The sequence below is a fragment of the Anas platyrhynchos genome, chromosome Z (genome assembly GCF_047663525.1).
Source record: "Anas platyrhynchos isolate ZD024472 breed Pekin duck chromosome Z, IASCAAS_PekinDuck_T2T, whole genome shotgun sequence".
NCBI classification, from domain to species: Eukaryota; Metazoa; Chordata; class Aves; order Anseriformes; family Anatidae; genus Anas; species Anas platyrhynchos.
Genome location: NC_092621.1, coordinates 503,671 through 526,976, shown reverse-complemented (window position 1 = coordinate 526,976; position 23,306 = coordinate 503,671). Strand labels below are relative to the sequence as shown.

The 23,306-nt window shown below is 40.7% G+C and overlaps 1 protein-coding gene across 9 annotated transcripts in view; it reads left to right on the top strand.

Moving 5' to 3' along the window:
* NEDD4L (NEDD4 like E3 ubiquitin protein ligase) overlaps window positions 1–23,306 on the top strand; it is a 140,227-nt gene that overhangs the window by 79,065 nt on the left and 37,856 nt on the right. For all 9 annotated transcript variants that reach the window (XM_027446452.3, XM_027446450.3, XM_027446449.3 and 6 more), the window contains 3 exons: window positions 20,102–20,152; window positions 23,004–23,065; window positions 23,170–23,269. In XM_027446452.3, the coding sequence (XP_027302253.1) occupies window positions 20,102–20,152; window positions 23,004–23,065; window positions 23,170–23,269 (213 nt within the window). The remainder of the gene's footprint in view (window positions 1–20,101; window positions 20,153–23,003; window positions 23,066–23,169; window positions 23,270–23,306) is intronic.

Below are 23,306 nucleotides of genomic sequence, written 5' to 3'. Positions count from 1 at the left end.
ATATTTTTGTGTGAGGCCTCTGCCCATCGTTGGGACAGCGGATTTCAGACGTGTCAGTGGTGAGTTCTGTGCTGGATCAGGTGTAATTCTCATCACCTAGAGCAGAGCCAGCTCCTGTGTGTAAAGCTGTATGGGGGAAGGCAGGGCTAGTTACTAGAACCCTTCTACAAAATTAGTAATTAGCAATTAACAATTGCATGACTGCAGTGCTGGTGCAGGTGAGGACAGACTTACACAGAATTGTTTTACGCTGTATTTTAATGCATTATTATACTATGACCTAGCACAATGGCTTTTGACAGTAGTTTCCTCCACAGAGGGGATGTGAGCATCTCTGAGCTGTTTTGTTCTGCTGGCCATTTTTCTTACTTTCAGTGTAAGTGCTTGCTGGTAACCTCCTCTTCCCAGAGAGATCTTCTGTGAATTTAAATACAGTTATAAGAGGGCAAAATTTTTGCAAAGATAGCAATCCATGCAATAAATTGCTACTATTACTCAAGCTTAGAACCTTGTACCATCTTCATTTAATTTCTATCCCACTAGTAGAGCTGAGTCAAATCTCTTTAATTAATCGTATTGGGGATTGCTTATTTGTGTTTGACATTACAGGAAATATGTCAATGGGATTGCAGAGTGAAGTAGTAATTGGTCTCCACGCTCCCAGTGAAAATCTGCTGGTGTTCAGCTCTGTTACTAGAACAGTATCTAATGCTAAATTAAGGATGTAAAAAAGAAGCACATTTCTGCTCTACCTAGGATTAGAAATGTATATCAAAAGAATGCAACACTTGTAGTAACCTTTCTCACAGCGAAGTCCTGCAAAAATATTTCTGCCTTAGATGGGCTTGAAATTAATATCAGATATAAAAGAACTTATGCTCAGAAATGCATACAAGTTCCTCATGCAAAGTATGAACAGATGACCCCTCAGAAGCATGGATTGACAGCAGTTTGTTGGAAAAGGGATTGCAATCATGATGTACTATATCATGTATTATCAAATAAAAGGAAGGGGGAAATGCCAATTTCCCCCTTCCTTTTGATGTTTATTATTACCCTATTCTTGGTCTTGCTCTTGATGCACAGTGCTCTAAGATGTTTATAGCCCATGATATGGAAGTCTTGGGATGTTTTAATTCGGCTCAAAAGCAAATAGGGGAAATGCAGTTTTTATTTACTTTTACACATTTTAACAGAACCTTTAAATAAAAAATAGACTCTTAAAGGGAAACAAGCCTGTGCTTTTTTAGCTTGAACATTTGCTTTGCAGTCAGTCTCAAAAGCTATGTAGTTTTCAGTAGCAAGGTTCTGCTTTAGTGCTCTTGTCCTGTCTTTACATTCTTATATATCGTTGCCTCGTTGGTGTAAACTATGGTCAGGTCTGCAAGTCTCTTTCCTGAGATGGTATTGAGCCAATAAATGGATTATATACTGGTGATCCTCACGTGAAAAACTGGTGGGGATTATTTAAAGATAAAATGAAAAAAGCATTTCCACCCTCCCACTCCTCTACCCTCACTCAAATAACCATTGCAAGAGATTTTGTTTTAGGCTAGCTAAGCCAGTCTGCTGAGAGAGGGGGAAATCCTGATTTTCCTTTTAGCATGGCACTTCTTGCCAGTTCTTGAGCCCATTCACCGGCCTGTCCTAAATGTGGTTTTCAGCACATTCAACATTTGTTGTCTTTAACTAGCCCCCCTCGGATGCTTTTTCAGGACCTGAGTACAGTGGTGCTTTTGGTTTGGAGAAGAGGTTTAGTTGCTTCTTGCAATTGTTGAGCCAAGTCTGCCCAAAAAATCCAAAGAATAAACAGATAAAAATGGGACAGATCCTGTTCCTAAGAACATGTCTGTAACTGCTGACCTGCCTCTCCTGTTTTCACCTGGGTGGTGAAGTACATCGGAGCTGGCACTCTAATCCAGGACGGGATGTGAGGAGCAGGCAAGCGCTTGGTCTTGGGGTCTGTCTGCCCCTGTGCCCACCCCTGTGCCCGGTGAGCCTTACGGGGCTCTCCCTGCCGCTCCTGCAGCACTTACTGAGTGCACCTCTGCTTTCAATGCTACAAAGCAAGCCGCTAACAATTTGTCTTTTCTTATGTGCTATTCTTGGTTATACTAGTTGCATATTGAGGGCTTAGAGATTTTTCTAAAACAGAAAGGTGAAGGCTGGATCAGCGGTATTTCTTTCCAAGCTTCTTTAGAGAGAAGACATCGGTAGACAAGTGCCGTGAGAAGTGTTGTGCACCTTGAGAGGCTGCCTTGCCTTCCAGTGCTACACAGAGCTAATACTGCACCCAGCAGTTAGTATCTCTTATATTGCACTTGTTCAAGGTTGGAGACCTACTTCAGGGACTGCTATCTGGACTCTAATAGGCATCTCTAGAGCAAAATTCATGCTGCCCATAGCTAGGTGCTTAAAATACCTCAAAGGAAGAGTGCTGTGAAATTTGTGTTTCTCTGCGTGCTGCACAAGGGGTGCAGATGGCTGTCTAATGGCCTCAGTGCTGTGCAGGTGGGGACTTGGCTCACATCTGCCTGGGGGGGTGGAGGATGCTATCCCTTGATGGTCACAAATACCCTAATAATTTAGTTAGTTGAAAACTACTTCAAGCGTGGATTTATTCACATATAGATATCTAGGTATCTCTCCTTGTCAAGTTTTCAGAGTGAAGAATTGGCAATACTGTCTTTACCTTATCCCTGTCCATCCCCAGAGTTCCCTGGTAAAGTATTCTGATTTTATTAGACTTTGTTGTTGGGCATTTTTCTTGCTGGAAGCTGAATCTTGGTATTTCTCTGTAAGGAAACCAAAATAAAACCTTGAACAAAAGAATTGGAAATAACATTTTGATTTAAAAGCAGTAATAAACTATTTGCTCCTACATGGAAAAATTGTGTGCTGAGTCTCAGTACACGGTGATCTCTTTAAAGCTGAGTTTATAAGGCCCTCGATTTACAATGGAAATGCTGACACAGTCTTAACACCGAAGGTGCCAGCCAGAGCAGCTTCAGTAGAGCACTAGCCACAGAGAACTGCACGTAATAAAACAGATACAGAGCGTTCATGGCTTCTTGCACTATTCAGCTGTTTGAGAAAGGTGATCAAGTAGCGAAGAACTTAGGAACATGTATGTTTTGTGACCATTCTTGTTCAAAAAAGCTCTTCTAAATCCAAATATATCCTGTTAACTTAGTTTCTGGATCACATCCCATTGTAAAATGTACTGCTGCGTACATTCGTCTAAAATCTGGTGCTTTTGTTGTTTTTCATTTAGCAAGATGGCATTGGTAGCTTCCAAATACAGCAATTATGTACAGAAAAAGACGTTAATATCAGCAGTATGACTGGGCTGGTTTCTGTTGCCAAAAAGAGGAAAAAAATCACCGTCGCTGTCTTTAAATCCTCTGATACCATCTATCCAGCCAAACACGGGGCTGTGTCGTGTGTGTGGAAGAAGCAGATTCTGAAGTTAAAGGCTCAGGCATATTACCAAAGCACTATTCCTGTTTCCAGGTTCGTGATGTGCCCGCTGCTCGGGCCTGGGGCGGGGAGGGGCCGACACGTGCGCTATTCGGGAAGCAAAAGGCAGAAGGAAAATCTGTTTCTAATTAGATCAGTTGTGCAAATGAAACATGTACTGCAAAGTGTACTGTGGGGTGAATTCAGATGGTTTTTCAATTGCTTTGGTAAAAGCTTCGTCTTCCCTTTCAGCCTTGGTTGGCAAGAATTACCCTCCCTGGTCAGCCGCGTTCCCAGGCGGCAGTTTGTGTAGGCTGGAGAAGAACGAGAGGCCGTAAGGTGGGAGTTCTGTCCTCAGCGCAAGGGACATTCAGCAGTGAGCTTGTATGAGCTTGCTAGCCTTCTTTGCAGTTACTTGTTGAAGTCTTACATCCTTAATCCTACTACTAAAAGAAATTTATAGTGGTAAAGATTATTTAAGCAGTGTTTATAATGAAGAGAAGCAAGGCAACAGGAGCCTACTTTTAAACATCAGTTTTAGCATTCAGCAGATTGCTGGAAAGACAGAAATAAAACTCTGGAGTAAGTTATTTGGAATTCTTTTATTACAGAAAGCAAGCCACTTCAAAACTAAACAGTTATTCTTCAAGCAGTGAAAATCCTTTAAAACAAGCTATTGGAGGCTGACTAGTATCCTCCTTGACAAAGTTAGAGCCTAAGTTTTACCAAGTTAACATTAAAAACAGTTGGTGTATTTTGTTCCAAAAATAAATTTTCTGCTTTGAGCTGCTTTTAATTTTATTTCTACTTAATGTCCTGTAAGTAAAGAGCATAGCATATCCACACGTGTGGATAGCAATATTATTTTAAAGGGATTATGTCAAATCACAATTATTTAAAGCATTTTCCTATTGCTAAATAAAATTTGAAGCATTATTATTAAAGCTTAGAATTATATTTGTTACATTCTACACATCTCCCTGCTTCCAGTGTAAGCTTTGTGCATTTTAACAGTAATATAATTATGTTTTAGTCCATCTGCACTGTAAAGACTTTGGGTTACAAATATGCTAATCATTTAGTTACTTGAAATCTGCTTCAAGCAGGGTGTTATATTACCAGAAGACAATTATTTGCTTCAAATTCTATAAAAGTGGAAATAAACGTTATTGTTGAAAAGTTAGCAGAATCTCCTTCCCTTTACGTGCACAGAATCTTGCGTTCTCTCCAAAGATCTGGAAGTGGAGGCTGCTGTAGTTGCTGTATTACTAACACTTCAGTATTTTTAGAAACTCTATCAGAGCGTGCCTGCCAGCACACTGAATTATTATAAACACAAGTGAACTATACTTGTTGGGAAATGATTGCAATATATTTGGTGATGCAGCTTGCAGTTATTTAGCGGTGTTTACTAACTTCTTTCCAGAATTCAGTAATCCGTAATGCAGGTTTCTGATCCTGGACAGAACGTCTTTTTGAATGTTTGAAGTGTGAGATTCACACGGTTTTCATATTTTTCTCTCTCTTAAAAATAATAATAAAAAGAAATAAATATGCTAATGCCCAAAAGCGTTGCTGAAAGTTGTAGATCACCGCCTTAATCCAGAAAGACAGCATTTCTTTTGCGGTTCAGAAAGCTTCAGATGGCAAGTTGTGACCTTTTAATGATTTTTTTTAAATGAATGATATGAAGCGCAACACTAAAATGTCCTTGGACATGAATTATTTGCATTAGCAGCGTATCTATTTGATATATCTGGTTAAGCACAGGTTGTTGGTATTCTTTTATTTTACAACAAAGGAGATTTTTTTTTTTTTAACATATTTCTCCCTTAAGCAGTAAATATGCTGTTATGTGGTGAATTTCTGGCCTAATGCATTAGCATGTCTTACAGAAGCTGTCTGTTGTCCAAATGTAAGCAATCTGTGTAATTTGCAAAAATGAAGTCTGATGAATGGGGCTAATGGATTTATCCATATATATTCTATCATAGAAAAATGGGGATTTATAAACTATTTGCTAGAATGTGATCTGCATGATTTGCAATATGATTTGTGCTTTTATCAAACCTATGAAGTTAGTCTGTCATAGTTGTCAAGAGTAGCTCTGGTTTAAGCAAGCAGGAGGATTTTCTGTCTTGAAATTTCCTGACTTGTGACTTGGGCAGGTTGGGGAACACAGAGGAGTGTTAGGGGCCTTGCATTGCTTCACAAGTCTTCTCAACACCTCTGAAAAGCCAAAATCTGCTTGAATCCACATCCCAAAAATGGGATTCATCATTTCTTTATGGATAGAAGAAAGGTTTGCCTGCAGTTCAGTGATTTTAGGCCTTTTGTGTTGGATGAGGAACATCCAATTAACTAGCTTGAGAACGCTAGTGCTGCAGAACTGATGGACGAAGAGAATGCCAGCGAAATGGGTGGGAGGCAGAGGAGGTCAGACAGATCTGAGGGCTCCTTGTTTTGTCACAACGTCGTGTGGCCAGCCAACAGTTCTACGCTGTTATGTTGGACTTAGTGATTATTTCTGGCAGATCTCCTTTGACAATTTATTGCATGTTTTCTACCTTACTATGTCAGGTTTTTGTTCGTCTGCGTTCATCTACAGCAGACAATACCACAAAGGGGTCTAAGGTTTTTGCAGGTGTTAGAACCAGTGTCCCGTTTTCAGATACTTCCAAAATTTTGTTAAACAAGCCCCTTCAGACCTTAATATGAACTATGTCTTTGAGGGAAAGTTGTCCACTGTTGAGATGCATTTTTTTTTTTTTACAGTGCACTCAGAGCATATCTCCTGACTTGTAAAAATCAGTTTGCCATTGGAGCTGCTGGTTTTCAGGTGTTCTACACCAAATGTGTACCAATATGTACATGGAGATTGTTAGCTGCTGAAAAGAAAAGAAAATACAAGTTGTAAGGTCAATTTTAAAGAATGGGATACTGAGAGAGAAAGTTAACTTTCAAGTAGTCTCTTTTGCCATAAAAGAAGTATATGTAAATAATAAATTCATCAGTTACAAGGTGTAGGATTGCAATAGATGCTCTACAAGGCATACTAATCAAGCCATAGAGTAACTCTGGAAGGTTTGTTTTATATAGACGTGTATATATATATATATTTTACAGTACTTGTGACATTATCAGCTTTCCCCATTCACGTCCAGCCTCAAGTAAATGCAAACTGTACTTTATACTCATTGGGAAAAATGAAAAATAAAACCTGTACATGTGCAGTGTCTTACTACTGCCGTCCCCACAGAAAACCTTGTAGTGGTTTTATCTTAATGAATTAGCGTTGTGTTATGCTAGTTTTCATATTTAGTTTTCTCTTAAGAGAAATAAAAAACAGTGGGGTAAAGAAAGGTTTACGTAGAGAAATTTCTTGTTTTCCCTGTATAAACTTGTAAATACTGTGAATTTGGATCAATTAATTGCCCGAATTTTCAGGCTATATCTGTACACAGAAGAATTTCCTGTTAAATAGATGGATCTTTATCCCGCAGTAGGACCAGATAGCTTTGGAGTTCAGCAATACAGCTATGTTTTTCCTGATACTAAAAAACTGGTGTTATTTCAATACACAGTTTGTTACTTAGAATTGCGGCAGGGAAAACTTCATAACCTTACCTTAAGCACTTTGTCTCTCGTACCCATGGTAGCCTGTGGAAAGGGGAGGCAGTTTAACTGTTGGGGTTTGCAGCCAGGCAGTTCTCCGTTTCCAGAGGTGTGAGGGAGGGAGAACCTCGGCTCCTGAGGTGCAGGAGGTCCCGAGGCGCTGCGTCGGGTTCACAAAGTGTGCTCAGTCGCTGGGAGTTGGCGTGCTCTGCTCTCTGCAAAGGAGCTTAAAACGCTTGCTGCTTTATTTTTTACATCTGTTTTGGTCAGCGTGTGTTTGTACTGTGACCTGTCACTCTGCCCTGATGCTGCTCACAAAAAAGCTCAAAACCAGTTGGGAATCTGGGAGGTGACAGGGCAGCAATCTGGGGTGGAGGAAGCAGTAACTGGCAAGTCGAAGCGCCGCTGCTCCAGGCAGCAGTTCAGCGTGATCTCCCTCTCCTGTCCCCAGATTGCTGAGCTGTCTGCCTGCTTTTCAGATTTGTTTTTGTCTTGAGCAGTGAATCACAGCAGTGCTCGCCTGGGCAGGTGACATCAGTTGGATTTCTTGTGCCGGATGCCAGCCAAAACAGATGCGGGAAGAGGAGGGAGAAAAGAATTTGGAGTCTTCAGTTTGCAGCGCCAGCTCCATTCTCCATGGAGCTGATGTGTGTGTTTTCCTTGTGCTGTGTGCCTTTCCACAGCCAATGCTGTCTCCTTCTCTCAAGTTTCTGAGAGCTCGGAGCTGGAGAGCACTCTTTGCTGCCTTTTGTTAGGTCCCTGAATTTTATGGGAATTAGCTTTCTGACCAAACATTTGCAGCAAATATTTTTGCAGTCTCTGCCCTTCCTGTTTGTTTTTATTTTGTTTTGTTATAATCAAAAGTAAATATGTAAGCATCAACTCACTGTGCAGGATACAAACAAAATAGATTGGTCACTGGTTTAAAAAAGTAATACACCGTACAAACTTTTACTTATGTTCTTTAATTTTCACACAGAGAAATTGTATCACCAAATACACTGTTGTTTGACCGCAACCTAAGTGAGTAATTACCCACCGAAAAGACCTTACAGGAAATATTTTTGACTGAGCTAAATGGACTTGTAAAAATGGACTTGTAACTATCTTTTTCTTAAAGAATTAAATAAACCAAAGTCACCTCATCCCAGGGCACTTCTAATTTCTCTCTGGTCAGTGCCTGGCAGTTTCTCCTCAGTGCCCAAAGAAATAGCAGGTATTGTGTTCTCGGGTCAGATACACGTGGCATTCAGAATTCTTACAAGGTATTTGCTGCATTTTCTCTTACCGTTAGGAAAATCATTAAAGCAAAAATATTACTTCGAATACTGCCAAGTGTAATGCCTTCTCGAACATAAGCACTACTGGGATCAGACTGTTGAAAGAACTTACTTAGTAGCTTTGGAAAATTTTGCCTGAATAAATGTCAGCATGCTTTCTGTGCTGCCGTTACTGCTATCTCATTTCTCTGCCTCCTGATACTTTCCCCATTCTTTTCGTTGTCGCTGTTCTCTTTTGTTTAACCTCGGTCTACGGTTCTTCCATCAGCTGCATACCTAAAGGACTGCATCATGGTCCAAGATAAACATGTTGATGGCTACTAATGTAATATAACTGAATACTTGGGGAAGGTGCTTAATGTGACTTCTGATCCCTTTCATCCCTGGCAATTTATAGGACACTCACACATCATTCAGGAGGAATAGGGTTTTGAAAATGTCGCTGGAGCTCTGGTATGCAGTCTTTAAACAAAAGCTTGACTCTACGATTTTACTGGGGCTTGTTTAAATTGCAGTTTTCTAGAATGTTGCTACGGAAGATGCACCTTCAGCTTCTCCAGAAAGAAAGGTGACTAAGCTTTGTGGTGGAGGAGCTGTGACTCTGGTAGCTGGACACAACAGATCTGCTCTCAGTGGGAGTCGTGGCTTGTATAAATGTTAGTTGTTTGCCCCTACAGCTAAGTGTTTTTTAAGAGTTCACAAGGGGTCAGATAAACATTTAGTGGCTTTCAAAACCTGTCTCTGGTCATCTGAGTATGTTGTGTTATGTGGTCAGGTTACAGCGAATTTCAAAGCACTGTGGGGATTACTGGTCTTTCATACTGCCTTGAACTGTTTATAGTGGCTTTATGCCCAGGTCTATAGCATGCTTAAAGAGAGTACCAAAGAGCAGGAATGAGTCTGTAGAATGGAAAACTGGGGACTTTTCTATCTCCTTGAGTTCTATTGTTATATCTTACTGCTACTCTGACGTTGGTACACGGCGGCGCACGTATTCAGGAGAACAAGTTGAGGAATGGTACTCAGGGATAAAGGAATCCTACATCAGCACAACGAAAGGAGCTCTGTGTGTGACGGGTGACTGAAGGCATGCTTATTTGTGAAGGGCTGGTTTTTCACTACTGAAATGATTCTTTAGCCACAGATCCCTACTTGCACATTACTTTTTATTAACAAGTAGAAAGTCAGCAAGTGAAGGAGGAAGAGCTGCAGAGTGAAAAATCAGTGGTTAGACAATGTACAAAGAATGCCATCTTGTTTGCTTGCGTGTATGCATGCAGAATATATATATATACACATTATGCCTTATGATAACAATGTCCAACTAATCCTTCTATTTTCTGAGCTCCTTATTAAAATAGCAGCTCTATTCTTGATAGATTTTTGAGCGAAATATTTCTAAAATAGAAGAGAAAATATTTGAAATAATTAATTATGACTTAAGGATTTTCTCAGGTTTGTCCACATTCAGTTCCCATAGAAGTAAAGTATTCTTGGTGTTTTTCAAAGGCAGCTGCATTCCAACATGCTCTAAACCTATCATTGTCTTCCTCCAGTTAAATCTTAGCATACAGTCAAGACAACATAGGAAAAAAAGACTGCTGTCATACTTTTCAGCTGTTTTTTCCAAGAATAAGCAGAAAAAGCTAAAATTTTAGGAGGAGACTGTATCAATTTTTAACTTTATTTGCTACCCTCTTGGTAATTTTTCAGCATGGTTGCAAGAGTTATACTTGCATGTTGCTTCCTGAGCTCTTGTATCTCAATTGCTGCAGTTGTCCAGGATGTTATAGGGTTATAAACAGTGGAGTTTGTTGCAGTGAGAACATGAATCCCTCCAGCACACTGGAGCATTTATACTCGTACAATGTTTGGCTTTTCTGTGGGTATATTTCTTAAGTGCTTTCTGCCAAGAAAGAACATGCATGCCAAAAAAAAATTGGTCATGGAAGGACAGGTGTATACTGAAACCCAAAAGGCTGGATAGAAGGCAAGACTGTTATTGGTAAGGAAAAGAAACAGGAAGGGAAAAGTAGGACTTCTTAAGCAAAAGGTAGAATAAGGAGATTAGCGAAGAGGGGAAAAGGAGTGGTAATAGAGAAAGAAGGTAAAAGATCTGTGCCATTTGAACGGTTCGTATTGTCTGCAACACAAGGCAGCATTAATGAACAATTTGCCAGCTAATTATACTCTTTATAATCGGCTTAATCTGTGCACCACTGCAGAGTTCCCCAAGCCTGCCTCTCGTGATTACCATTATTAGCAGTTCCCAGCTACAGTTGTGCTTCATTTCAGAAATCCCCTCACCATGGCTCTGTGAATTACTGGTTTCTGAAGGGGAGTTATCTGAGCAGCAGTCCTGCACAGTGAATAATTTTGAAAGGAAAAAATACAAACGCTTGCTAGAACGCAAGGGCTGAGTTTAAATAAAATAGGCAGTTCTGTGGGGACCATCACAGAATTCTTGTCTTGAGAGTGCCAAGTCCTGCATTTATGCCAGCTAACTTTAGGCACCTAGCTGACAGAAACGCAGTCCTTGGAGGCTTTTGTTTGTCATCGTTAGAGGTCTGCCCAGATGAAAAAGTTCATTAATCCAACTGAGCTGCTTCTCCTTGCTGACAGAGGGAGCTGAAGGCAGCTGCCCTTCTGTGCTGGACATCCATCAGCTGGAATGAAACTTGACCTGGGTTCTCATTCTTCTAGATCTTTGGCAGTCTGCATATCTGAAAGAAAAAAAGCATTTCCCTGGCCCTTAATTGGAGCACATTGCAATCCCCAGTTGTGGAATCTGATACTTTGTATTTTATTTTATTTTATTTTACACATTTTTGTGAAATGTCATAACTGTTTAGTCTTTTTTCTTCACACAATCTCAGCAGAAGTTGTTGGTGTTTTCTCTGTCCTGTGCTGCATTTGTTCACCATCACTTTTCAGCAACATAGCTTGGAACATCAGAGTCCCGCTGCATGTACATTACTAGGTGTAAGGTGAGGAATACCTATTGGTCAGTCGTGTGTGGGGTCTGCTGCACGAGAGCTGTGTGCTTGAGGTATGCTTCCATGCATCCTCTCCCTGGCAAGAAACAATTAAAAAAAAATATATATATATATGAGTCTGAGCAAATGAAGAATTTTGGAGCCTCTGAGAAAGCTCCAAGCAGTGAAGTCCAGTTGTTTGGGCTTTGGAGAGAGACCAGCATCTCTTCCTTGTAACAACCCTTCTGCTGTAAACCTGGCTGGATTTTGCTCTGACTTTACCAAAGTTAGCTTCCTATCTAAAATGTAACTGTTTTCTAAATTCAGTACTTTTTTTTTTTTTTTTAATACACAAGAATATAGAATTTGAATAATTTTTTCTCTGTTGGATATGAGGGATTGTGATTCCCTACTGAATCCTGTGCAGTCTCAAACATGCATAGTGTGAAAAATGTTTTGGTCCCTTTTTTGTACCAGTGGCAATACATATTTAATTTCAAGAGCACAACAGACACTCAACTTTAGTGGCTCTAAAAAATTGTCCTGAGTGACCTAATCCTTTTTGGTCTTAGAGTACTAATGGATAGGATGGTGGTAAATTGCTGAGTTATAGTGAAGCTTCGTAGTAAGATGACTTCATTTTTTTTTTTCATTTTTTTTTCATCTGTTCCTTCATTTTTTATGGAACAAGGGACAGGGTCTGTCCTATTGCATTCAGTTTCTTTGAGACTTTCTGCCCATCCTTCCCCTTAAGCACAGCAACTCTGCTCCTCTTTCCCCAACCCTCACCTGGCTCAGGCCTGTGCTGAGCATCTCTCAGGCACGGGCTCTGCTCGCGCCAACCCACAGAGCTGCCTGTCCCCATGCAGAGCTGCCTCTTCCCGGAGGCTGCGAGCACCGGGTACCAGCAGGTTCCCCTCAGCTCATGTGCCACAGGTAGAGAGAGCTCTGGGAGCCCTTGTAGAGGGAGGCAACAGGAGCCTGTTTTAGCACTCCTCTGTCATACGCTTAACTACAGGAGGGATCTAACAAGGAAGCTGTTTCAGTGTAATGTAGAATACATCTTGAACTTGCTGTCTTTTCTCTGGCATTGTCCAGAGTTTTGGGGTGGGTGTTACTCATATTTCAGTAATGTATCAGATTTTGGTGTAAGTGCTTGATGGCTTTGAGTGGGTTTAAATAAGCAGTGGCAACAGAAGACAAATATTTTAAAATTTAAATATTTTATGCTTATGTACTGCAGCTTACTTAATCCATTTCATTAAGGATCTAGTTGTCAGGGTTGTCCGTGCTCCCTAGGAAATAGGCTTTTCTCGCTCAGCTGTGACTGTTAGGGAGCACTGCTGCCTCCTCTCTGAAACTGTGACTCTGTGTCTTTTATTTCTAGCTTAATCTGTGAAGGGCCTCTGTCTGGGTGTTACGCATTATCATCTTGCCAGAGATAAGACTTAGCCTTGAGCAGGCGTGCCCAAGTGTGTGTAATATCCTGGGAACCGATTGTGCGGTGTCTTCTCATTAACTATTCCTAATGGGTGGAAACGATACCAGAGGGGTTACAGTAATGAAGTCGTAATGTGATAGATCGGGCTGAATGAGAATAAATTCATTCTGATGTGCAGCAGTATTCCAGGGGGTATCATTAGTGCATACAGAATAATACATAGAAACCTACTGGTTCGCCCTGTGTTTTTTAATTTACTGTTTCCCAGTAACTCCTTAAAAACCCAACCTGCGATTTAAAGGCATGATTCAGGTCAACGTGTCGCCACAACAGACAGGAGTTTGCAGTGAGAAAGAAAATATTCTGGAAACTAAAATATAACTAACCGAAATGGCTGTTCTAGTATTAAATTTGTGTGAGGGCTGCTAGAGGAACAGTGAATATTCTTTCATTACTGCACAAATGAGTGTCAAGATAATTGTTTAGGAAATGCGTGAAGTTCTGGTCTTTCTGTAGTACCTTCCCTTTAAGACAGGTTTGGAATAGGAAAAAGCATAGCCACTAGAATGCCTTCTGTTTTTTTCTGTGGTTCATTTTATGCATTGCAGTATTGTATGCCTTGAACACAAACACTGAACTAACTTTATATTATTGTTAGGTAGTAAATTCTGATTCCAAATCAAAATTTCATGTAGACCCTTCTTCAACAGAGCTATTTAAAAATAAATAAACAGTGCATTCCCGTTTAACAACAAAACTTAAGTCTGCGATGTAAAATATTGTTTCCTGAGCTACTTTGCTATGTACAAAGCATTACTGAAATGTCTTCAAATTTTTAAAAACACTGAATGAGTTATGCTACAGAAGATATAGTGCAAAAAAGAGGTAGATTAAAAACAAAAAATGCACCTTTCAGATGTTAGGTGAAAAATAGGATAGTATTGCATATTTAAAGAATCTAACAGATGCAACTAAATGCCTTTCCACGTGTGAAAGCAGTTCATTAGAAGTGATGTGCCTACTGCTCTGTGGTGCTTGTGCTTTTAGGAACACTAAGTTCAGATTTCCGAATGCCTATTTTGTCAGCATTTGAATACAATTGAAAATGTCACCTTCTAAATCAGAAGTTCTAATAATTTCAGTAATAGATTATAATTCTAATCTAATTATTTTAGCATTAAATATCCCTTCTCTTAATTTTAGTTCGTTCTTTGTCGTGTTTTAAACTCTAGAAATAAAGCATGAGCTGTATGTAAAAAGTGTGGACTTAGTTTTGTAACGTATTTTTAATAAATGCTTGGTACAGGAACAATTTTTACAAGTAAAGTCTTCCATTTCCTACAAAATGTAGAGTCAGTGACTGGTTTTCTTTTAGGCTTTTTTTTAATCATTATTGTGGTAGCAAGGAGAGATTGAAAATAGACAAATCATCTCATTTGACTGGTACATGAGTTTTCCTCCTTAATCGAAACCACAGTTTACGATTCTGCACTGCACGTGCATACCGTGCTTACAGCCGAGCTGAGGCTTTGCCAGCAGGACTGCTCCTGCTCCCCAGCCCTCTCCAAAGGCAAGAACCCTGAGCCTTGCCACCTCAAGTGTGTCTATGCCAGCCCACATCATCTGGGGGAGGAAAAGGGAGCTGCGTGCCCAGGCACAGGTATGATGTTGCGGGAGTTACAGTGGTGCGGTGGGAAAACAGTGGATGGCTACAAACTCCCTCTGAAAAATGGAAGGGAAGAAGAGGAGCTGGAGTTGCACTTCATGTATGAGAGATGTTTGAGCATGTGAAGGTCAGCGATGGAGACCACAAGTTCCATCAAATGGATAGAAACAGGACCTGGAAACTACAGGGCCTCAGTCCTGGGAAAGCACAGGAATGAGTCTGCCTGGAAGGTGTTCCAAGCCAAATGAAGCTGGAAACTGGGAAAAGCCAGGAGAAGTTACCAAAGGCAAGTCAGGCCTGACTTACCTGTGTCTCCTTCTGCAAAAATGTATCACTTTTCTACAAAAAATTAGAAAACCAGTACTGTTTTTGTTCATGAAGTGACAAAAGCAGGATTTCGCTTCATTGTTACAACACTGTGTAATATATTTAGTTTGTTAATTGAGGTGAAAAGAGCTCTCTGTCCAGGTAAAATATCTGATCTTGTGTAGTTTTATCTAAAGCTACTACGTGTTTTCTTCTCTTGAGTTGTTTTTTCACTTTTGGTATGTGCAACTCTATTGTATTTATGCTGTGAAGATGTAGTGCTGTAGAGGTGCAAGTCTTTAAAACTCTGGGAAGGGCTTCAGTGACACTTGGCAGTGATATATCATTTCTCAAGTGCAGGGCCCAAGTAATGCATAAGCAAAATTTGCTTAATTCTTGCTTAATTTTATACTGTTTTATAATAACTTGGCAGCTGAGTTTGCTCAATTGTGATAATCACCTCTTCACGACCTCCCTTTTTTGTCATTGGTTTAGTTTATTTTGCCAGTTTCCCCAGGCTTATACCACCTCATTAGCTGCTGACTTGTAGAAAACATCAGCTTAAAGCTTGACTGTATCTCCCCAAAGCCTCGTGTACTCCTGCACAGTGAGGGGATGATGGATGCTGACATACTGATCGTTCTTCGTGACTAAGGCTGCCACTGTTAAAATCGTCCCCTAATGATTATAGCCCCTCAGCCCTCTTTGGTTACACACCAGGGCATGTCACAGCAGTGCACTGCATTTCCCAGTCCCCCACCAGGAGCTCCTGTTCTTAGGCATGAAAGAAAGATGAGAAAATAACAACAGAAGATAAAGATCTGACCCCTTGTTTCACCAAACACGTGAGAACTGATTGAACAATGCAACTCCTCTCTTAGCTTTTCACGTAGCCCTCTGTTTGCAGCTTGCAGGTCTTGCATTCACGTTCTTCCTCTGCCACTCGGTTAAGGCAGATGAGTACTGTGCAGAAATGCACATACACCATTCTGCCGCCTTCTCCCTGCATGCACTGGTCCAGCCTGTGCACTTCTGAGGGAGAGTTTGGTCTCGGATCAGTTCAATGCCACCCAGCCTTTCTCATGGCCTGGCCCTGGAAGCGTGTCCATCACATCAGTGCCTGCACAGGTGTCCCATTCCTGCCCATGTTGTGGTCCCTCATCACTGAATTATGTTCATGTGAGCATCTTTCACACGGCTGTTCTTGTCATGTGAGGTGTCACCCTGCTAGTCTGTCAGGGATTTGAAAAGACTGGAAATAACATACCTTTCATCTATTTAGAATAGAATTCAAAGATAACGTGGGCTCTGCACATCCTCACTCTGTTTGTGCCATCAAAGTTACTACAGGGGTTGTGTCACCCAGCTCCGAAATCAAGCAATACCAGGACTGGAATGCAGCATCTGCTGAAACAGCGCACAGAAATAGTACACAACAATTTTTAAGGGGGGGAAGCTGGGAGCACCGTGATTAACTGAAAATGCCAAGGGAATTGTAGGTGGGTGGAGTGCTTCTATCCAGTGTGGGATTTGGCTAGAGAACCAGAACATCTCTGAACTTCTGAGGGACTGGTGATAACCACAGCTGATCAGGACTCACCTCCACATCACGGATGAGAATCAACATGAAGCAACATGAATTCTGCTGTATCTTTCAATTTTATTTTTTATTCATCTTTTCCCCATTTCTGTCCATTATTGAAATTTCTCGTACAGATGATGAGACCTCTGTAGTGGTTTGCAGGTGTTGCTAGTTCCCAGGCAGAGGCAATGAACGGCACAGTTTCACAAGAGCGTTCAGTGGGAACCTCTTGGTGAGCTTTCCCAACACACGCCTGTCCTGGCCCTCTCGCTCGAGTTCCTACCTCCTTGCTGTGCCATCCATTCTCCTCAGTCATTCCAGTTAAATTATTTATAGAGTCACATAGCGAACTAGATCAGGCAATTAATGTTCTGCCCTGCCCTCCCTGATGAGATCATCTGTGTTAGTGAGCAGCAGGTCCTGTAGAGAGCCTCCTCTGGTTGGAGCGTCTGTCACCTGGCTGAAGAAATTGTCTTCAAGGCATCTTCCACTTGATGCATTCTCTGACCCGGTGATAAAAGCATCTTTATGGTAGCTCAGGTGGTGTTTCAAAGAGAATTTCCATGCAGTTATCTTTTTACTAGCGTTAAATACTTATCTGCTTCGTATTTGGACCGTGAAGAGCGTTTTCCATGTGCACGAGCTGCATTTTTCTTGAATGAAAAGCTGCATAAATAGATCTAGGAATAGGTATACGTAGTTTTTTTTCTGATTAGTTGATATTGGGGTAATTGTATTGAAGTGGGATGTTGAATGTACTTGCTATTTGGCAGTAGTAAGGGAGGAACATGTTAATTCCCAAAGAGCAATACCTGTTACCAGTTATTTCTGGTAGCTGATAAGAAGGGTAATAATCAAAATTCCATAATTAAAAATACGTTAGCTGTTTTGACTTAAATTGGGAAAAGACAGGCTCCGTGGTGCAGGCACTCTTTTTGCATTGCTACGTGAGCTTATAGCACAGCAGCGTGCGTCCATGCTTTGGGGACAGTAGCACTTGATGTTCTTTGTGGCAGAAACAGCATTTTTGTTATGTTATCATATAAAATATTAATTTTAATACTAAATGTAATGCTTTGCTATGAGAAATATGTAAACTTGGCTTCAAAGGAGCAGCATGCACTTCCTGGAATTCTGTGCATAGCGTGGTTATAAATAAGCAGCAGGTTATTTGGGATTCACTAGGGCTGATATCTGGTATCGTTAACAGTATCTGGCAGAAATTGTTTTCCCTGACAGACAGTTGATTTTTGATTAATGCAATATGCTTTGTTATGAAAACCAGTATCTTAGAAGATTAATGAATACCAAGCATAAATCCGGCATGGTGACTGGCTCATAAAGCAAATACGTATATGCTATTTAATTACTTTCTATCTCATCTCTTGCCAAAATTTTATTCCTTTGGAAGCATCATAGTCAAATTTAAATCATTTTAAAATAGGACAAAAAATGGTGCTAGACATGGGTTGCAAATACAGGGTTTAATTCTGGCTTTAAAATTAATTAATTTGAAAGGGAATTATTTTTCATTTGTGCATGAGTGCATAGCACTGGAAACATGATGTATTTGTATTAAGTACGCTTTTTCAGTCTATAAGAAAGTATTCTCTTCGTTGTCCAAGTTGTTAATAAGCTGCAAGAATTGATGTTTTCTGCTTCATTGCTACTGTTTTACGAACTTATTGTTGCCTTACATGCAGTGTCCTTGTTGTAGGGCTCGGCCTCCCCATGGCGGGGACCTTGCCCCTGGTTCTCCCATCTCATCACCTGTCTGCTCGGAGCGTGTGCTTCGTTCAGCGCCACGTCCCGTGGGACAGCGCTCCAGCACGTTCTGGGGACTTGGCGCTGCCAGCGAGCTCCTGGGACACGTGGCTCTTTGAGGAGGTGCAGCACCAAGGGGCAGGAGGGAATCTCTCCGTGCGGTGCCGAACTGTGCCGCCTGTGTTCTCCTTGGTTTTATTCCTGTGTTGCCCTCTGTTACTTACCGGCAGGGAAGATCATCAGATCCACCTGTATGTGATTCAAGCAGGGAGGTGCTCGGCATTTCTGCTTTGCGTATGGGATGTGTTAAATCGGATGGAACTTACCTGACAGTTTTTAAAGAAAAATGGCCCCTGAGGTTTAGTTGAATTTGCAGCTTTGTCTGCTCTTTCGGTGAAACTGTTAATTGTAAAAACTAGTGATTTGTGAAAAAATGCTGAATTAGCTTTGAGGTGTCTCTAAACGATAAAGACAATGCCTGAGCAGTGCTTTAAGGATACAAAGTTTTTAAAGAAATCCCAGTCCAGTCAGCATGCAAATATTTTCTACTGAAAATATATCTACTGCTCTTGAATGTATTGATTGGACAGACATCTCAAGAACAGACGTTACTGTTTTGTGAGAAAATCATTGAGAGCTATTTCTTTCTAGGTTTTACTGAAGCGTGAAGTGAATGATAATGGAGCATGTTCTCCCTCTCAAAGTTTATCCTTAGTTTGTGCATCTCTGCTGCTCTGTCACGTTCCTTTCCCTCTGTCAGCCCTTGTCAGGGTGTTGCTGGAAGGGCGCTGAGAAACCTTGTGGGAATTTCTGCGCTGTCTGAAGCGGTGGGTGTGAATGGGTGACTTGGCCACTGCATATGGTCCAGTCTGAGCACCTTAAGCACCGCTGAGCATTGAAAGATGAGATAGCTAACATGAACCTTGAGACCTGGAAGTTTTCAGGTGGTTGCTGGCAGTGCTCGCTCCAAAGCCAACCTGTGCCATGGCGGGCCGGGAGGCAGCTGGGAGGCAGCTGGGATGCCTTCCTTGCCTTCCCTGGAGGCCGGCTCCCACTGCTGCCTCCCAGCAGCGCCTTTGGGCTGCTCGCTCCGAGACACAGCACCGGTCGAGCCTGCAGCAAAGAACATTGTCATGTTTTGGGCAGTTTTTGACTTCTATTTAAGTAAATATGGAAAAGTAGCAGTCATGGTCTGCATACATGTGCATGAGTATCTTGTGGTGGCACAGTGTGGCCTGAACGCTGGCGTAGCCACATCCAGGAGCCAAGCCTGAAGTGCTGCACGAGTGGTCAGCTCGGCAAGTGGGAGCGGTGGGAGTTCCCTAAGGGCTGCCTCTAGGAGATGTTCCTAACTGTTCCTTGCAAAGTCAGCGTGCTTAGTCACTGCAACAGCAGTTTCTACTTTTTTTTTTTTTTTTTTTAATACGTTCTAATACTTTGTTTTCTCTTTGATAAAATGATAATTTTTTATTTGGGGAAAAATGTTTACAATTCATGCAGTTCTCTCTTCACCGATTGGATGTCAGGCTCCCCCTCCCATACCCGTTACATGTGCATATAACGTTTTCCTTACCGTACAAGTCAAAAAGTCACCAAGCTTTGACATGAACGTTTCAACTACGTGGTGAACTGTAATTTCACTCTGCTTTTTCAAATGTGGATGGAGACTATAATTCATGCAAAGAGTGGATTATTATTATTTTGTGCTTTGAATTATACATGAGTTGGCACAGGAAACATTTGAATTTCATCAGTGCTTAACATAGATGCTGTGGACTAAGAAGGCATTTTGGAGTGTCACATAAATGCTCTGCTGAAATAGCTTAATTGTAACCACTGATAATGCGCAACAATAAAGGGGTAGAAACCAGTAATTGCAAAAATAATGGTACCAAACCATCTTTATTCTTGCTTCCTTGTCCTTGGATTACTGTTTATAAATTTTTGCTTTACTGATGTAAAAATTTTAGGAGTAAAAAGACTTCTCTCTTTTTTTTTTCTTCTATTTGACAGACTAGAGACGACTTCCTGGGTCAGGTGGATGTGCCACTTAGCCACCTCCCGGTAAGCAGTGCTTTTGTCTCTGTGTGCTCTCTTTGTCATCACCAGATATGTGAACTTGAATTTGTTTTTATTTGTATAGTTGAATGGGTTAACACAGGAATGTTGGAAGTTATTGAAAAACATTTACATCAAATTAAAGTGTCGTGAGCATTGAGTACTCATGGAGCATGAGCATTGTTATTTTTGCCTGAATTTGACCCCTTGCTATTGATGGATGTTATTACGTGAGGAAAATGGCTTTGCAGTGACTTTCACAGTGATGCTTATTTGGATATGTCTGTTATGGTTGATCTTGAGTCATAACACTGTTGTTGTTGGCTTATAAACTGCAATAGTTGAAGAATATGATGGAAGGATCAGAAATGTATTCTGATGAAAAAAGCATTATTCCATTCCCTAGCATAATAGCAACATTTTTTAGTATTATTGTGTCCGTATTTGTGTGTATACTTCCATTTACACACATGCATGTGTGCAGACATTCTCTCTCTCAAAGCAGCAGATACACAACTGTAGAGAGATTCCCCAGTGTGAAGCTGCACGTGTACTGCAGACACGGTGCTCCAAAGGAGAAAATGATGAGGGACGTATTAGTGCATGTCTATTTTGCAGTCAGGTAGCATTTTACAGTTCCTTTTTAGTAAACGTTATTTTAATAATTAAAAATCATCAGCAAGAGTTGAGGTAGAGCTAGAGGCATGTCACAGGCTGTGAGCTCTTTGGAGGAATTGGCAGCTTTCTGCTTTCCGTCAGCATTCTGTAGGCAGATGACAGCCCTACTGTCCTCTCCCCAGGGACTTGCCTCGCACTTCAGCGTGCATCTCACATTCTAGCTCTTGTTTAAACAGTGGAACGCTAAACTGACTCTTTCAAATTATTTTTAAGTCTTCTGCTGTCTTTAAATAGAAAATGCAAATTGTCTGGTTGAGCTCCTTTGCTGCCATTGAAGAATAAATTCCATTATCTAAAATGAGAAAATGTAGTCCAGAACTCCCCGCTTCCTTCCATTGAGGCTCACTACAAAGTAAATGTGAGTCCTGTACAAAATCCTTCCTCACTCTCCATATTTGCAGATAATTTGTTTAGCTCCAGAAGCAACTTTTTTTTTTTTCTCCAAAATTTCTCCTGGAAAACTTGTAATACACATCTCAGAGCTGTCATTCGTTCTGTTTCTGGCTCTAACATAGCAGTGTCTCCCATGGGCTGTTCTCACGCTCTGCGTCAGTTACTTACATCGTGCTCATCAAGGTGTGTGTACTCATTTGGTGTTCAGGGAAACATGCTATAATTCTTTACGTTCTAATCAATGTTATCCTCATTCATCCTTCCAGTATGCTCCATGAGAGATCATGGAGCAATTATTTAAAATATTTTCTTTCTCATTCTAACTGTGTTGCTGATTTGTTTGGCAAACTCCTGGCTTTCTCTGGCACTATCTAATTGCTATCTGCAATATTTGGTTAAAATAAACAACTTCTTTTTTAATGCACGTTGCATACAGATGAGAGTACTAAAAAGCAATACTTCTCAATCGTGCATTTTTTAAAGTCCTTGATTTGATTATAATCTACTATCTCACCGAGAAAATGGGAAGTCTGTCTTGCACAGATTGAGTGGAAACCTAATGCAGGAAATGCCTTGCAGGATAAGAGTTCATTCCGTGAAAGACTGTATGTTATTTGATATAAAATCTGAGATCAGGAGTTAGGCTTCATTTTGAAGTTATTACTTACTGACTTTGAAATACCACAGACAATAAAGCTTTTACTGATTAGTAATCCGGGAGGCAGGTTATTCTGTGTTTATAAAGGCTTAGTAGAGGAATGGGGCACAAAAAGTATTGTTGTTTTTAAGGATGGGGCTGGAAAGGGATTTCTAGATGTACCACCATTTCTTTTTAGTAGGTGGCAGAAAGGAGCAACATTCCTGCTACCTTGGTGCTCATTTTGAGAAAGTTTCATGGTAATCCAAGGTACTAGATCTCAGGTCTCTATTGGAGCATGTGTGGTAACGTGCTTACTTTTTCAGTGTTACACAGCTCATGCTTCCAATCTGTCAGCCCCAATGGTACAACAGGTTAATGTGCCCCAAGCAGTCCAAAGATTAGACTTGTATATGGGCCTCTGGTTCTTTTATTTACCTTCTCATTTTTAAATCTCTAGTTTTGTACCTATAAAGTGCCTGATCTCACAGACTTGATGGATGTAACTTACCTTGATAAAGAAGCTGAAATTCTTATGCAATAGAAAGTTTTTAAGATTTAAGGCTTTGTGAAACATAATTAAGTGGAAATCAGAAAATGTGATCTGTCGGCCTGATAGTATTACAAATCTGCTTCATACAGAATTTCATAATTCATATAGTCTTAACTGAAGGTTTTGAAAGTTTCAACAGTTTTGAAATAAAAAAATGAAAGCTAACTGAAGAATATTTTATTTAACAGCTTTCTAAAGTGCAGTCAAAATACTGCTTCAAGTGGATGCAGCCTTCTCTGACGATGCTGTTGGGTGACTGCATCAAGTTGGAGAGGGGTTGTTTACTGGGTCTTTCCCAGCTTTCACTGAGTTACGAACGTTTCTGTGCATTTACAAACGTTTCTGTGCACTTACAAACAAGGCTTGGTTCAGCCCGTTACTGGTATTTGCAGTGACATCTAGTGGACCTCTTCCGCAGCTATATATTAAACATCCACCCACTGTAATTATACTGTAGCAGGTCTGCCAGCTGTAACTTTGTCACTGGAACAAATCCTCCCTAGCAGTTTTAGTTGGTCTGTGATGTGAATGTTCTTTATAGATCTCTGTACTTGTTGGAAAGCCCTGTAATGTGCTATTTTCTTAAATACTTGTAGACTGAAGACCCAACCATGGAAAGGCCATACACGTTTAAGGATTTCCTTCTCAGACCAAGAAGGTGAGGGGGAAGACCTTTGTGTTTTAAAACATTTCTTACCTCGAGATTTATTATTTGCAACTATTTAAGGGCTATTGAATGAAATGCTTTTCTTTGTTTTGTAGCCACAAATCTCGTGTAAAGGGTTTCTTGAGACTGAAGATGGCTTATATGCCTAAAAATGGTGGTCAAGATGAAGAAAATGATCAAAGGGATGAATCTGAGGTAAGACACTTAATCAAGAGTTCACTAGTTGATAACC